Genomic DNA, 17,477 nt, shown 5'->3' on the forward strand with positions numbered 1-17,477 from the left:
TGGACTCTGTATACAAAAATTATGGCTATTTGACTGAACACTGCACAGATTAGACATAAACTTTTTCACACGGAATCGGATGGAGACAAACTTTATATGAACATTGTAGAAATCGACGAGATCTACAAACTTTGTAGTTGCTAATTTTTTTCATTTAAAGCCATATAGATGCCCAAATAACCGTCCAAGATTTGAGCAGGAAATATCAAAAGAATAAATTTCAATGTAACCATCAGGTAAGGCTGTGAGGTGAGATGGTAAGGAAGCTTTTACACGAGGGGGAGATCGCCGGTTTGAATTGTAGAAAATGCACGGGTGCGATTTGAGTGAAAGTGACCACTGGAGCCACAGGGGGAGGGGGCGGGGGTTCGTTCATCGAGTGCGAAAAAGTTTCTCTTTTTTGTTTTTTAAATACATTCATCACTGATGTACAGTCATCAGTGATAGGTCTGAACCCGAGCAGTCATTAATGTACAATCATCAGTAATGGGTCTGGACCTGATCCTTCACTGATGTACAATCATCAGTGATGGGTCAGGTCCAGACCCGTTACTAATGAGTCCATATTAGTGACGCGTTCGGAGTGACGGGTGTGGCACCTATCACTAATGAGGTTTATCACTCGTCACTAATATGGATTTCTGACGTAGTGATCCTTGATAGCAAAATATGTCTTGTGATCTCGAAGCAATGTCATAGTTGCGTCTTGTGAAGAACTCGCAACAATTATATCATCAACATATAAGCACAAATATCATGACACTGCTTTTTTTATTAAAGAACAAGAAAGTGTCAGCTTGATGGATGAAAACCCAATTCTAGTAGCTTAACACTAAGTCGAGAATACCATGCTCCGGGTGTCTATTTCAAACCATATAATGCTTTGTTCAATTTACAAATATAATGTGGCTTGGATATATCTTCATAGCCTAGTGGTTACCTCATGAAAACATCCTCCTCTAGAACACTATTAACAAACGTATTCTGCACATCTAGTTGACGAAGACTCCATCCCCTTAATACAGCAATAGACAGCACAAGTCTAATAGTAGCAGCCTTAACTATAAGATTAAAGGTATCCTCGTAATTAATATCATGTCTTTATTTAAACTCTTTTACAGTCAGTCTAGCTTTATATCTATCAATAGAAACATCATATTTGCGTTTTATTTTATAACCCCACTTACGATCATTGATATTGTGTCCTGTCTCCGGCGGAACTAAATGCCAAACCTTATTTTTTATGAGAGCCATATACTTACTATCCATTGCCTGTTTCCAGTTATCATTACTCAAGGCTTTCTGTAAATTTGAGGATCATCAATTGTTGTACCTGATCGTTCCATCCGTGTACACCTTCGGTTTGCGCCCACAACGTTGGAGGCGTGTCTGAGGCCGGCGCACAGAGGATCCTCCTTGGTCGTCATCAATATCCGCATGGCTCCTGTCCCCTCGTGCTGGAGGGCACGTCGGCACGCCCAGATGCGCCAGGCCACGCGTCGCCTGCAGAAGGATGACACAGCTGCAGTCATCGAGGATGATCCATAGGAGCAAGTACCGAGGCAAACTCCAGGCCTACACACGTAGATCCCGAGTTGGGCACAGAACCCGGACCAGATACACCTCCAATTAATTGGCGAGAACCTGAATTAAAGGGCTGTACAGAGTGCACAAAAAAAACGCGCGACCGCTGTTTGTAATGATATTAGTATCATCCGAATGAGTATTAATCGATCATGTATATGATCACCCCTAGTACTGGAGTCAACAGGAACCAAAGGGTCGGAGGGCAGAAGCAAGATTTCGGACCGAAGAGAGCTCCTGCATTTGGATTCAACTGAGCAAAGGGAAAAATATTTCTGTCAAAGATAATATTCTGAAAAATATAGATATGACTAATATTTCCTCTGATGGTAAATGTAGGTCGTTTTAGCCTCCTCAACTATTCTCTAAATATAAATTATTCTCGAACTTCTATGCATTTTTTTTCTTTGGTTCCTGTCTTGCCCTTGTTTAATAAATGCTATCACTCTCACAAATGAATGAGTTATCTTTTCCAATACAGAATAAATGAAGGGTAACAAGATCATTTGATCTACTTTCTTAATCCTTGTGCATAAGTCTAAAACGACCTATATTTGCAATCGGAGGGAGTAGCTATATCAAGACACTTAAACCTTTTGTAAAGATTGCTATAGCCAATAAAAGCACATCTTTGGATCTAAATTGGAGTTTGCGAGATTATAGGGGTAGAGATTGGGCCAACACGTGTACCCAAAAATACGGAGAGATAAATAATCTGGTTTTTGATGAAACAGACGTCCTAAACGTGTAGTGTGTCGGATGACTTTGCTTGGTATGCGATTGATGAGGTATGTGGCTGTAAGAAAAGCTTCGTCCCAAAATTTTATACGCATCGAAGCATGGGCAAGAAGGGAGAGATCAACCTCTACAATGTGACGGTGCTTACATTCAGTAGCTCCATTCTATTCATGAGAATGAAGGCACGAGATAAGATGGATGATCCCAACCTTCTCGAAGAAAGAATTAAGCTTCTCATATTCACCACCCCAATCTATTTCCATTGAAATAATTTTCCTGCTAAACAGGCATTCTACAAGATTTTGTAACTCATGAAATTTTTGAAAGACTTAGGATTTATGTTTGAGCAAATATATGCAAGTAAATTTGCTATAATCATCGATGAAACTAACATAATATTTCTTTCTTCCAACCGAATCAGGTGCAGGACCCTATACATCAACGAGCTCACCGTCCAGACACTGGACACATGGCCCGACATGAGAGTCCTCATGCTAGAAGAGGCCTCATCTGTAAGCAGACGCCATTTCTTGAAATCTTGCACAATATTTAATTTTCTTCAAATTTTGATTGAGATTTTGGTTTCTTGCTTTTCAGTTCACGCTGAAGGTGATCGCCAACATGCTGATGAGCTTGGAGCTCGAGGGGGAGGAGTAGGAGAAGTTCTGGGGTTTGGGGGTTTTGTTTTGATTTTTGGACTGCAATGTCTCTTGCTTGTGTATGTGGTGCTCGGTGTGGTGGGTTTGAGCTCGGCGGCTGGGAAGAAGGGGGGACGGGGAGGTGCGGAGGAGGACGGTGAGGAAGAAGGGGAGCTCAGCGATGGCGGCAGTGGCGGCGGCAATGGCAATGGCGACAGGGGAGCGGCATCCGAGCTGACTTGGAATTGAGCCGGCTTGGATGCCGCTCCACCACCAATTTTCTCCTTTTTTATTCTCTGAAAATAGTAATTGTGCCAGATGGTCAACCGGCACTGATATTAGCCGAATATCCGTGCCGAGTAAAGAGTGCGAAAAACTAGTAGTGAAACTATTTTTTAACCAGCACTGATATGTCTTTTTGCAATAGTGATGTTATGTATATAAGGGCTGGCAAAACGCAGCAGAAATTACATACGAGTACAAGTCCATGTCGGTTAATAGTTTGATCCGAATACAATTCAAATCAATCTATATGCTGCAGCCGAACCAATACTTTATCTCTAACAAGCTAAAGGACTGCTTTTATGACACTAATCATACTATACCTGTATCGTAAATTCGTGTTCCTACCGTATAGCAGCAGCATCTCTCATCGGTAGCCTGTCTCAGAATAGAAGCTGGCTGTGGGACCGAGACGAGCCGCAACAGAGCTGGTGAAGGCATGTCGACGTCGCAGAGACGGCAGCGCTTTTGCCGTGGACGAGAGCGCGACAGTTGCCGCACGTAGATGATGACGAGCCGACGCACGCAGAAGCTAGCAGAAGATACGCCGTGGACGAGAGCACGACAGCTGCCGCACGTAGATGATGACGAGCCGACGCACGCAGAAGCTAGCAGAAGATACGCCGTGGACGAGAGCACGACAGCTGCCGCACGTGGATGAAGACGCGCCGACGCACGTAGAAGCTGGCGCCGCTGTTACACAGACGCGACGCGCGGCAGCAGAAGATACTCCGCGCGCACTGCTGTCGCAGGCGCGCTGGCCGCTGGAGCAGGCGTCGGAGGCGCGCACGTAGATGCGCCTGAAGCAGCAGATGGAAAAACTAGCGACGGAACTAGGTGAAACCGAAGCTAGCGACAATGATAGATAGATTGTCGATGCGCTTAGAGGAGAGGCCCTGATCGATGCCATGTTAATTGTCTAATCTATGAAACGTTCTCACCTTTCTAGAGGCCGCGTCATGTATATATAGCTGGCAAAACGCAGTAGAAATTACATACGATTACAAGTCCAATATCGGTTAATATAGTTTGATCCGATACAGCTCAAATCATCAATCTATCTATATGCTGCAGCCGAACCAATACTTTATCTCTAACAACATGCAGGACTGCTTTTATGATACTAATCATACTATACCTGTATCGTAAATTCGTGTTCCTACCGTATAGCAGCAGCATCTCTCATCGGTGTGGCCTCATCTTCTCGATCGTTCAGTAGTTGTAGCCAGTTCCAGCTGTACGTACCGGCTGGCCCACGTAAGCGCGGTGTCTACAGAATAGAAGGTTGCTGTGGCTGCCGACGACACTCGGCGGTCGGCAGTGGCCGGCATGTAGAATGTAGAACTGTGCCGCTCAACCTGACCTGGCGCGTATGGCCGGATCGAAGCGAGCGGCCGGGAGCCTGATCGACCGCATGAATGCACGACACGTACAGGGGAGGAGCCTCGCCACGTGGTGTGCCACGTGCTCGCTCGCATGCGGCGTCGACCGCCTATATATGCATGCCGCAGGCAGGCAGGTGATACATCCATATCCAGTACCGAGTCTGATCACTCAGCACTGTCACGAGTCGTCTTACACCAGCACTACACCCAGTAGCCCAGGGCCCAGGCAGCCATGTGGACCAGGAAGGTGGCGACGCAGGTGGCCGTCCTCATGCTGCTCCTCATCATCGCACGTACGTCGTCGTCTACCCTGCTCCATCATATCAGTGACTGATTGTTAACTACGTATTCAAGTTGCTATAGATATACACACATATATGATATGTCCATGCGTGGGTGGAGAACTCATCATGATGTTATATGTAAATTTGTGCATGCAGAGGAGGCGGCGATGCCGGTGGTGGAGGCGCGTGTTTGCCGCCGACGGAGCGCGGGGTTCCGGGGGCTTTGCGTCTCGGACCACAACTGCGCGCAGGTGTGCATTGGCGAGGGCTGGGGCGGCGGCAACTGCGATGGCCTCCGACGCCAGTGCAAGTGCATCAGGCAGTGCTAGCCTAGCACGAACGAGCAAGAAAGCAAGTGAACATGTATGGTGATGTACGTACGTAAGTGCCCAAAGCTGCATCGATCGATCGATGGGCTGTCACGAGAATAAAAGGCGAGCATGTTACGTCGACGAAATTAGCATGTGTGCATGCATGCGTACTTGTCGATGATTCCAGATTTGGTTACTGCAATGTTAATGCATATATTCTCTAGTGAAAGGCTCAAAATTTGCTTCGGCTACATGCTACGTACACCCTTTTAAGTGCAAAATTATAATTCCTTTCGTAAGTAAATTAAAAACAAGTTCATAAGCCACGCACGAGAGTAACCTCTCTTTAATTTCCATCTGTTGGGTAATAACGGATAGGATTGGATAGTAACCTCCCATCCTGTCTCTCCGCACTTCCCCGCCACCGGCCATCTCCGGCAGCGAGGACGTCCCTGCAGCCCCTGCCACAGTAACTGGGCTTGCCGAGATGCCTTTGCCCCATCCTAACCCATTGGCCATCTCCCGCCGCCTCGTCCTCGTTGTTCCACCTTCACGCTGATCTCCTCTACTGGGTTGGCCGTCTCCCGCCGCCTCGTCCTCGTCGCTCCGCCTTCACGCTGATCTCCTCTACCAGGTTGGCCATCTCCCCTAGAGCTTGGGTTGGCCTACCTCCCTTAGAGCTTCTTCTAGACTTGAAATCTATGACACCTCTTCCCTAACTCGACGCTTAGTACTATGTGACTGAAATTTAAAAGATATATAGAAATATACACTGACACAACGACACAATATTTATACACATCACACACGTAACAATATTATATATATATATATATATATATATATATATATATATATATATATATATCCTTTAATTATTCAAATCACACTTATACATACACGGCATCAGCAAGCCAATAGCAATACAAAAGAAAAATAATCACACTTAAATACACGGCATCAGCAAGCCAATAGCAATACAAATGAAAAATAATCACACTTAAATACACGGCATCAGCAAGCCAACAGCAATACAAATGAGAAATGACCAAATATACATATATGTTAGCCGAAGCAACGAACCAACAGGCACGGCAGCAACAACCAAAGGCAACCAGTTCAACGTCTCAATAGTACACAATTCAACTGCTCAGTAATTGGATGATCCGATTTAAAGCATAGATTATCCGATTTCAATTGTCAAATATTATGTATCCATCAAATATTTTTTATCCATCGGATTTTGCCAAATCCTATATCCTAACCACATCTAGGGGTGTAAATTAATTAACCTAAAGTACCCACTGGCTCTTCTTAGTTTAACCAATAACATTAGTATTTAAAAAAATTGCTTAATTTGAGAAAAATAATGTTATTGATAGAACTAAAGAGGGTAGGTGGGTACTTTTAGATTAATTAATTTGTATCCCTATCAATATCTGGACACAATCAAATAGAATATTGATAGGATATAAAAAAGGAGCCTTGCTAGCGCCCGGATGTCCAATCCGTGCGCTAGCATCTGGACACTTTGTCGTTGTTAGATCGTAAGAGGTAGACAACTCACTACCGTCTGATGCAAATGAAAAAGTCACACCACAACATTGTAGATTGTTTCACGCAACATCTAATGGGCGAATCCCTTTTCCTCCTCGGGTGGTTGCTAGCTCTCGAGCGTAGCTGGCAGACTACCAAGGAGCTAAAGGCCCTAACCAATCTCAAAGAAAAATTGCATGAATAATATCTTATATCCTAGAAAAATCAAGTCCTGCATGTTAAATCACGATCTCCGATACCCAAACAACCACAACAAAATAAACTATAGCATGCAACAATCCAAGTACACTTTCTCAACATCAATAAAACTCTACTGTAACATATAGAAAAAGCATCCCCATCTACAGTTAGAAATAATCCAAATCTATTCTGCAATATTCATAAAGCGCTAGTGCAACATCAAGTCATCGTTTATGCAACATCCATAAAACGATTGATTGCAACAAATCAAAGCAGCTACTGTGATAAAAATAAATGATGCAACAAATCTAAAGACATACTGCAAAAAATCCAAAGGCGTACTACAACAAATCCAAACCACATACCACAACAAATTGATTTGGGGTGAGGAAGCAGTGTGGAAAAAATGACGAAAAGAGAGGTGGAGCCAGATGGATGAGAGGGCCACGTGCGAAGTGTCTGATATGTTCATGTGTCGGACGCAGGCAAGTAGTATTAGTATTAGTATTAATTCAGCACTGTCCATTACATATCCACTTGAATCCTAGCAGGATGAGTTGCCCGATGTCAGTTTATTGAGTACTGGGGAAGATAGAAATTTCGGGTCCAATACCTTGGATAACGATGGATAGGATGCAGTCATGCCATTAGATACATGGACAACGGTGGATGGATCGTCCGAACAAATCGTCCAGCGTCGAGCGTTCGGGTAGGAGCATTACCGTATAAAAAAACCTCCCCATATCCGAGCCTCAAAGATTGGGTTCGGATCGGATTCGAGAATTATCCTAACTGCTTTCACCCCTGATCATCCCATATCTGTTTTATCACTTCTCTCTTGGTATATATTGCTTTAATAATGTTTCCAAAGGCGCTAGGGGCGCCTAGCAACGCATAGGAGAGCCTAGACGGCTGTATTATTTGCATGTTATCATAAAAAAGAGAGAAAATAGGGGTTGGAAAATTAGCATAAAAATAGATAACATAAGTAAAACATAGACAAAACGCCTGGGTGCTAGGCGAAGCAGTGCTGCTCCTTGATTTATCACTAAAAGGGGTCTTCTACATCTGAAAAATATCACTAAAACCGCTAGCTCCTTGATTTGCGCATCGTGGAGTTTGAAAACGAATACCATATGGCTCAACCTAACATGTCGTATTTCTCTCCAAGTCATTTGTACCCTCTCATTTTCTCTCCTTCCCCTCTCCCCTCTCAGATCTAGCGAGTACGACATCAAATCCGGCAAGCACGAGGGAAGAACAACTCCGTCTCTCCCGTGGATCTACCCGAATCTCCCCTGGTAGTACCATCCAATCGATGCCGTATAGCTTCCTTCCCCATTAGGTACAAATAATCATATGATAAGATGCGTCTTTTGGTTATTTTTCTTGTATTTTTGCTGAATTGAATGATTTAATTATGTTCCAATGGTTTTGTTATTAGGTGCACGATGTCAGATTCGGCGAGTGAGGGGAAGAATGGTGCCACCTCTCCCATGGATCTACCCAAATCTTCCCCAGCAGAACCATCCAATCAAGGCCCCATAGCTTCCTTCCCTATTATATACAGATAATCAAATGATCAAATTTGTTGTTTGGTTATTTTCCTGTTTTGGTTATTTTTCTTGCATTTTTTCTCAACTATTTGGTTATGTTCCAATGGGTTTCTTGATTGGAGATTTAATTTCCACGTACTCGGGAGTTATCAATTATCAAGGTTTTATGATTTTTTGGAAGGGGGATTTTATATTGCATCGCTCTTGATTGACTTTATTCTATAAAGACATGTTATTCTTTGCTGATAAATATTTAATCTGGCAGGTGATGATTCAAAGGAAGTGAAGGCTAGGCCGAAGCATTGGGCATAAGCATTAACATGAACTATCAAACTCTTTTTTGCTCCTTTTGTAATGATCACTAGGTGATCTAATTGTTGCACACTTGTAATTCTTGATTAGTCGATGATTGCTTTTCTGAATATGTGATTAGTTTCCTTTCGAGAGAGAAAATCTCGTAGGCTGTTATTGCCTATGTACTCCATGTACGGTGCAATATTGCCAAATAAATCAACATGTGCAAATTTTGGTTTCATTCTTTGTAACATATATTTTTTGGCCACACCAACATATGTTTTCCGGTCATGCTGACATATGTTTCCCAGTCACGCCAACCATGTTTTCGATTCAAGCCAATATATAGTTTTCGATCGAGGAATAGGTGTTTTCTGGTTTCTTAATATGTGTTTTTCTATTTTATAATATTTACTTTCCAGCTTTCCTATTTTATAATGTTTATTTTCCTATTTTATAATAAGGATTTTCCAGTTATGAGATGAAAATTTCATACATTTCCCACCCACAGACATGTTTGGTCACTCCGATACAAGTTTCATGTTTTGTAACATGTGTTTTTCTGTTATTTAATGTGTGTTTTTCTGTTTATAATGTGTGTATTCATATTTTATAATGTATGTTTTCCTGTTTATAATGTGTGTATTCATGTTTTATAATGTGTGTTTTTCTATTTTATAACATGTGTTTTTCAGCATTCATGTTTTATAATGCATGTTTTCCCATTTATAACGTGCGTTCCGGCTTCCTGATTTCTTAATAGGTATTTTTCTGTTTATAATGTGTGTTTTTCTGTTTTATAACGTGTGTTTTCTGTCTTTTCGGTTTCTTAATAGGTGTTTTCTAGTTTCTGAATAGACTATTTCCTGTTTTTTACACATGCGGCCATGTTTGGTCGCTCTGGTGCGTTCTGATTAGTATGGGCGCAACACATTGAATAATATTTAACACGCAACGTGTTAAATAGTGTGTCCATATATATATATATATATATAGCCCCCCTCCCCCTCCCATGAAGCTGATCTTCTAGTGACTTTTACCAATAGGTAGTACTGGGTTAAGACTGACTCAATCAAGTCTATAATTAATGTACAACTATAGCGTTAGGTGATCAACTCAAGGGGTTGATTACTTAGAGCCTGTTTAGCAGAGCTCCCAGAGCAGCTCCCCGAGTGGAATCAGGGGGGCTTTGTCAAACAATAGTTTTCAGTTTTTAGCTCCCCGAGTAGAATCTATAGGAGTGATTCCTTGAAATAAACTAGATGATAAGAGCTGAAAAAGTAGCTTCTCTGATTTACTTCTGACACAAAATCACTTCCTTCATAAAGTTTACTCTAGAGAATCACTTTTAGCCACATAATAACTTTCCTCAGAGAATCATTCCTTCCAGAGAATTTGGATCAAGAGGAACTCTACCAAACAGACCCTTATCACACAAGATATCATAGTGGGGGCATTTAGGACAAGCATTGCATCACCAGTGCTCATTCTAGGTCTAAAGACCTCACATTCCATAGTTGGTTAGGTTTAACTAGATTCGGATTGATCATGCTGGTGATCTCTTTGTAGTACTGGTTTTTCAAAATTCATGCAAAATAACTCATCCACATAAGCATGGATCGGGACTTGCCTAAGACAACAAAACTATCAGAGTGCTAGAAATCTAATAAAGTCTAATACTCTATGGCTTGTCCAATGCGTGAAAATCGAATCAGATGATTCTATGAGACAATGTCCTCTTAAGGTATTCCTTAAGGAACAAGTGATTACATCCTAAGTTCATAACCTTGAACCCCAGATAAGTCATATACTAACTTTAGAAGACTTCCTAAGCTTATAGGAATTTTGTATTATTTTTAGATCTCGAGTTGGTAACAAAATACAATAGATAGTATATTTTTCCTATTTTATAAACATTTGTTCATGTTTAGAAATTTAATTCCATATTTTTAATTAGTTTTATAGAATTTTCTAGAATTAAAGAAATTAATTATGTATTTTTAATGTTCCTATTTTTAAAATAGAAATTAAAACCAAGAAAAGAATAAAGAAAACCTAATATTTTGGGAAAAAAAGGTTGGTTTGGGTTTTGGGCCAAAAGTCGGCCCATAGCTCAATATGGCTCATACCCAACTATGCCCTTTCGGGCCTAACTTGTATTGATCTATAGAGCCCAACTTGGTTTGGCCCTTCGGATGAGGACGGGCTTGTTAAGGACTGGCACCAATCGACCTCAGGCCCAACCTGGATTGGTCCATATGGCCCAATTCAGTTGACACTGATTGGACCAGGCCGACTAGTTAAAGGCCTGACTCCCAAGACTCTTAACCTCATCGCCTGACCAAGTCGGGCCAAAGGACATGACTGATCTAGTCGGTCATCTCCTCCTATTATCTCTCACAAGCACCGCCTCAGTTGAATCAGTCGAGCCGCTCCACTGACCTCCTCGTTGTCAAGTGCTCGCCGGTCCCTTCTCCTCCACCTCTACATCCTCAACTATGGTGGAGCTCATCCTTAGGGCCTTGCTCCACCACCACGCTAGTGATGACTCGGCTACCTTGATGCCGCCATCATCATCGATCGTGAGACAACGAGGGCTTGGCCCTGCACCACTCTAGCAACTACTGTGGTTGTCGCCCATGTAGGTTGGCTCCCTTCGGTCTCCTCTATTCTACTCTAACCCGAGCTTAATTTAGATGCTAATCTAGCCCTAGTCTAGCTTAATTGCATTGAAATGATGCACTTGTTGATCTAGATGCCTTTGATATGCTCGGTGATGCTAGTGATGTGATGATGTGCTCGATGATGCTTATGATGCTTGCATGATCTTAGCTGAAATCACACTAGCATGATGGTTGATCCTTAATTGAGCTAAGAGCAACTTTGCCTATTACTTGTTATGAAGATCATGTTTAACTAAGCAAAGAACATGCCATGCACTTATTAAATTGATAGCCAATTGTGATCCTTATGTTGGCCTATACATGCTAGTTGCTCATGACCAACCTAGTTCAGTTGTAGTGAAGTTTTATTCATGGCATTGTGAGATGGCTTGATCTATATGTTGCACTTCAACTCTTAAGCATGCTAGTTGGATCAAGCAATTCATATGCATGCTAGTACAAGCACTTGACTACATATGCACTTGTGCTTGTTCATCTACTCTCTCATGTCTATCATGATTGCCACTCTCATTCTTGAACTCATCTCACAAAGGAAGTAGAAGCAAGAATAAGAGGTGGATGGTAGATGACATTATGCTCCCCTCAATCCCTTCCCTTCATTGCTTCCTTCATGGCATGATCTTTTGCACGTTAGCCATGGGCTTAGAAAAAAAAGAGAAGAGATGAGAGAGGGAACAACTCACCCTTGCCTCCACCAAATGAGGATGGTGGCTAGCCAAGATGGCCTCCCTTCCTATTTATGTTTGATGCATAGTCCTAATTCTACCATGATTTGTGTAATTGTTTTGGACTTTGCATGTCTCGATAATTTTGTGGAATGACACCTCACCATTTGCATAGGTTGGAGGCATGGTAAATGGATATTTAGCTCATGATGTGTTATGGTAAACTTGACTTTCAAGGAAAGGGTATTTTGGTAATTTTGCTATATGAAAGTGTTGGTAATTTCTGGCTTTTGGAGGCTAAACTTGTAAAAAGAATTATTGGAAATAATTATTTTGCTATAGGAAATGTGGCATTCTTGTATTTGGGCCCTTGTAAATGATATGGCTTGCCTGTGAATTCTTGGGCTAGGTTAGTTTGGGCTGGTTTATGTCTTGGCTATGTCGGTATGTGATTTTCCCCAAAACTGAAGATTTTTTATGCAAATAGCCCTTGGCTTAGAAAAGTCAAAGGATTTGTTTGAAATTTCTAGAAAAGGTTTGGGTTCTTTTGTAAATTATACCAAAATGCCATGATCATTAGTTTTGCTTTGCTTAATAGACACATATTGACAGTCATAGGGAATTCAGAAGAATTTCTAGCTCTGATTGGTTTCTAGATTTTGCAGGTTTAGCCTCCAACAGTAAAATACTTCCCACTAGGAAAGTAGATATACCCTTTTAACAAAACAATATAAGGCTCCTCCACTATGGATGCAAGATGCAAGGATGCGTGAGGCTGATTGGTTGCCCGCATGAGACAATCCTGATCCGGCGAATGCGTATAATCTCAGGAAGAAGCGTGTTTGGTTGCCTGCATGTACTACTCCAGCGTGGGCCAACGGATGCAAATGTACACCTACAACCTGGCTCAACGGATACAGGCTCCTATATCTGCTCATACAGGTAGGCCCACTTGTTAGTGTCACAAAATTATCTTCATGCGAGCAAACAATCACAATATCAACTCTTGCATTCGCTCATGCCACCTCAGATTCGGTTAACCAAACAGAAACTCAGCTTAGCCTGTCCAGACAGATACAACCAACTAAACACTCTTATTTTCAACAAATATGACTTCGCTCAGCCCGCTTCCCCTACGACCCTATGCTGGCAACCAATCACACCCCGTGTGTGTATATGTAACTAGACAAAGATATGTATCCAAATGCAATTAATGTACTATTTCAATATGAATTCAATATATGAGAATTTGATATAAGAGTCAGAATTATCTGATTTCCATTGTAGAGAACTGCAACGAGCTCATGACTAGCAATAGCATGAAAAACCATGGGGTATTACACTAGCTTCTTAAATCCTATCAGTGGAGACGAAAAGGCATAGAAATTGCTTGCGTGAGGTGTTTGGTACATATGAATGGCTTGGATGAGGTGTTTGGAAATTTGGGGTGCTTGACACATGAAAAATACATGAATTTTGAAGAATATATGTCCATTACCAAGAGAGAATAATGAAGAAGCATTGTAACTCTAAAATTAATTGAGAATATTTGGTTATACCTCATGTTCAAATTCCTCCAAAATACGGGGAAACTTTCCTATCCTTTAAAATTCTTTTGTAGCAATCCTACAAATAAAACACCACGCATATGGTATTTTTTTTCCTACAAAAACGAATTGTGTTTCTTCAAAAAAATTCAAAGATCCTTTGTTCAGAAGAGAGCCTAAGTATCATTGATTTTCTCTTCAAAATTCCTTTGTTCATTTTTCCTCCAAAATTCTTCGTGCCCTACGCCCTAAATGCCATTCTACAGTAACATGGGCCGGAAAAAAAGCACGGTTGCGTCTGGCCCGGTTGCTATATGTTTATTGCGTCATGTTGGTTGGGTTGAGCCCGGTCAAAAAATGCAGGGCAAATTGGGCCCAACAGAGCAGCTAATCACTAGCTTAGTTGCTTCCAAACTTGTCTAAAAAAAAATTCTTCCAAACTGAGGGTAAGGACAAACCACAGTACCACAGCCACTTGGATTGGATGGAACACATGCACTCCTCTGTTCTCACGGGAGAAGAGCTACGTTTACGACACAAAAAACCGTACCTTGACGGTACAAAATGCGTACTCAGGTTGCTTAGGGCCTGTTTGTTTCAGCTAGAGATTCTGAAAAGCAGTTTATAAAAGCTGGATTGTTAAAAGCTGGATTGTGAAAAACTTTTAGACTGTAGATTCTAAAAAAATTTAATGGACAGTTTAGTAAAATAGATTTTCACAATCTATCAAAAGCTAAGAAAAACCAGCTTCTCAGATTCTCACAATCCAACTAGCAGATTTTAAAAAGCTATAACCAAAAGCTGCCTGTTTGTTTCAGCTTCGGATTATAAAAGCTGAAAGCCAGAATCCGAAGCTGAAACAAACAGGGCCTTAGCAGTCACATTAGTTTGATTCAGCCAGGCTCGTGTTAATGCCATTATTTGTAGATATTTGCATACTCATTGACCATGCACTTAGTTAGGTTTCTACCTTCCTTTTTTTTCTGCATGATGGAAAAAATGTTGTCATCACCGAAATACAAGAATATCAAATTTGGCAATATAAAAAGATGGAAAAAGTCTATCGAAGACACGGATGCAACTGTCCTAAAATTTGATGATGTGTCAATTAAATCACCCAAAACCACTCAAGAAACCAGCCTCTAGTTATAATTTGCACTGGTTTTGAGAGTTGAAGGATGAACGTAAGAACGATTAAAGGAGAGGTGAACAGACTTTTTAACAATTTTTTTTTTAAAATCGATAATTTCTTCTATTTGTATCATCCTACGCACCTCAAAACTTAAGCGAAAGCAAAAATAGAGAGAAATTTTAACAAGAAAAAATCAATGCAACATAACATCATGGATGGTATATGAAACATAAATTTCATTTAAGATCAATTCATACATCTTAGCACTCGAAAGATCATAAATTACAAAGAAACAAGAAAAAATGAAAATCGAGCAACGAAACTCTCTAAGTTGATTATCTAGATGCATGAGAATTCAAGATCTCATTACATAAGTGTGTGTATGTGAATTTTATACCTCTAGTAACAAGAAGAATGATCTTATAAGGTACTAAAATTTTAGTCCAAAATTCAAAATGAAAATCAAATCTGAAAACCGAAACATTTGCAAACTTGTAAGGGAAATAATAGAGGGAAACTTGAAGGAGATGAGCACAATAATATGAAGAAAAATAAACTTCATTATAGCATAGATCAACCCTATTTTAGGTAAATCAAAAAAAAAAATTCTCACAAAGCTCTCACCTAGTACGTAACCTAAGCACTAATCTTCCTCTCCTCTAAAACCCTAACATAAGGTTCTCATATGGATGGTACAAGGGACTCAAAATGGCTGATTCATATCTTTTCATAGCTTTACTCCTCTATTTATAAACCTAGAAAACTTGATCACTAAGTTTTGTAGCTTTTTTAAAAAAAATACGCCTATCTTGTAGTACACTTCTATATACTACCGAGAGTATTTTGGTCTATTTTCTTCTCTATTCATCCGACAACCACAACGCCTTCACGACTTAGCTTCGTCTCAATGTAAGCTTCACGATGGTGCAACGTACTCCTTCAGTTCTCCTACAGTTTTGAAGCCAAACCATAAAACCTTAGCACGCTTCTCAAAAGTGTGACTCCCTACTTACTTACACCTTAAGTAAGCGCTCCGATGTCGACACGTGTATTCCGTTTTGCGATTCTAACAGCCGGTAAGTCTCTCCCGCTCCTGATTCCTCGGGTCACATTGTCACTTGCACCGGTATCTCTTTCGCTTGACTCTGTTAACACGATGTCTTCATCCTCTGTTTTATGTCTTGCTTGACCTCCACATATACAGCTAGGATCACCATTAACTCCATCCAACCTCCTTGATCGTCCAGCATCAAGCACTCTACTTGGCCCTGATCATCCTGCCATCGATTGCCAAATTGCATCCATCACCTGCACACCATGAGACAAGCAAACACATATCTCTAATTCCAAATCCAGTTAGTCTATAATCAATATGCTAAAATAAAATCCCAAATCAAATCAAATCACATCAAAACTCATGCAAAACTAAAAATCATCAAACCAAATAAATACCAATATCAATCACTCATCACAAGTAAATCAAGGTATATTTCAACTTAGTTTTTCAATGAATTTTATACAGTTTCAGACACGAGGGATAAGAATTAAATTTTAGAGAGTTGAAGGAAAAAATTGACTCTTTCATGAAAAGTATTATCAAATTAACAAATGGAACTCGTGAAATGGATTCCAAGAAGAGTATTTCATACATAACTTTTCACACTTGAAAATATATATTCAAAGACATGACTAATTCTAAATCTATGAGTCATACCCGTTGTCTTGGCAAACCAATGTTTACTGGCAAATGGTTTTTCAAATTGATTAATGAAGATGGAGTTTGGCAAGATATCCTTAAGCGTAAGTATCTCAAAAACCAAACGATGGCTCAAGTGGAGAAAAAAGCATGGAGACTCACATTTTTCGTCGGATTTAATAAAAGTTAAACACCAAGTTCTTTGTTTGTGAACGTTCTATCTTAATGATAAACATTAAATTAGATTTTAAGAAGATAAGTGACTAGAAAATTTCACCCTCAAGTATATGTACCCGTCTCTATATAACATTTTTAGTAGAAAAAATGCATCCATAGCAACAGTGTTTGAAAGGATTCCTCTAAATATTTTTTTTTTAGAAACTTACATCAGAATGACCAATTTTGGTTCATTCTATGTATCGAGCTATGATTAACAATGAAAATATTGAGAATATTATGTGGAGTATAGAGCTTTTTTTTGAAAATTAATATATTTATGTGGTACTAAAATGGGAGTTATTTTAACCAAGGACAAATGTTAGTAAGAAGTGTTTTTTTAAGTAACAATAAGACCATCCAACATTTATTTTTGATTATTATTATGCTAAATTTCTCGGGCGTGGTTGTGGACGGCGTGTGGATTGGCGATGTTGCTCTTGGAAGAGTGGTTCCGGACATGTTTGTAATTTTTGTCTTTTCTAAACAGCTTTTGTAAAACGTTGGTGTTATACTGTGCTTCTTTAATATAATCAGGCTCCCAACCCATTCAAAAAAAGACTCCTTTTCTCTCTCACCCTTTATTCGGAAATCATATTGTGAAGATTGTATCCGCTATTACACCACCTCTTAAACATTTCCATAGACATACATTTTCCGTAAAAGCCATATCCAAGTACTTTTCCTTTCAACACGAGCCAAGTCACCGCTATTAAAAGCCTTCGTTT

At 40.4% G+C, this 17,477-nt stretch overlaps 1 protein-coding gene across 1 annotated transcript; it reads left to right on the forward strand.

Annotated features, from left to right (window-relative positions):
* The first annotated feature begins 4,773 nt into the window (after window positions 1-4,773).
* Window positions 4,774-5,445, forward strand: LOC133896240 (defensin-like protein 21). Its single transcript, XM_062336806.1, has 2 exons — window positions 4,774-4,920; window positions 5,068-5,445. Exons 1-2 carry the CDS (start codon window positions 4,860-4,862, stop codon window positions 5,238-5,240), a joined length of 234 nt encoding a protein of 77 aa, XP_062192790.1. The 5' UTR covers window positions 4,774-4,859; the 3' UTR covers window positions 5,241-5,445.
* Window positions 5,446-17,477: the final 12,032 nt, after the last annotated feature.

Source organism: Phragmites australis, chromosome 16, assembly GCF_958298935.1.
Source record: "Phragmites australis chromosome 16, lpPhrAust1.1, whole genome shotgun sequence".
NCBI lineage: Eukaryota > Viridiplantae > Streptophyta > Magnoliopsida > Poales > Poaceae > Phragmites > Phragmites australis.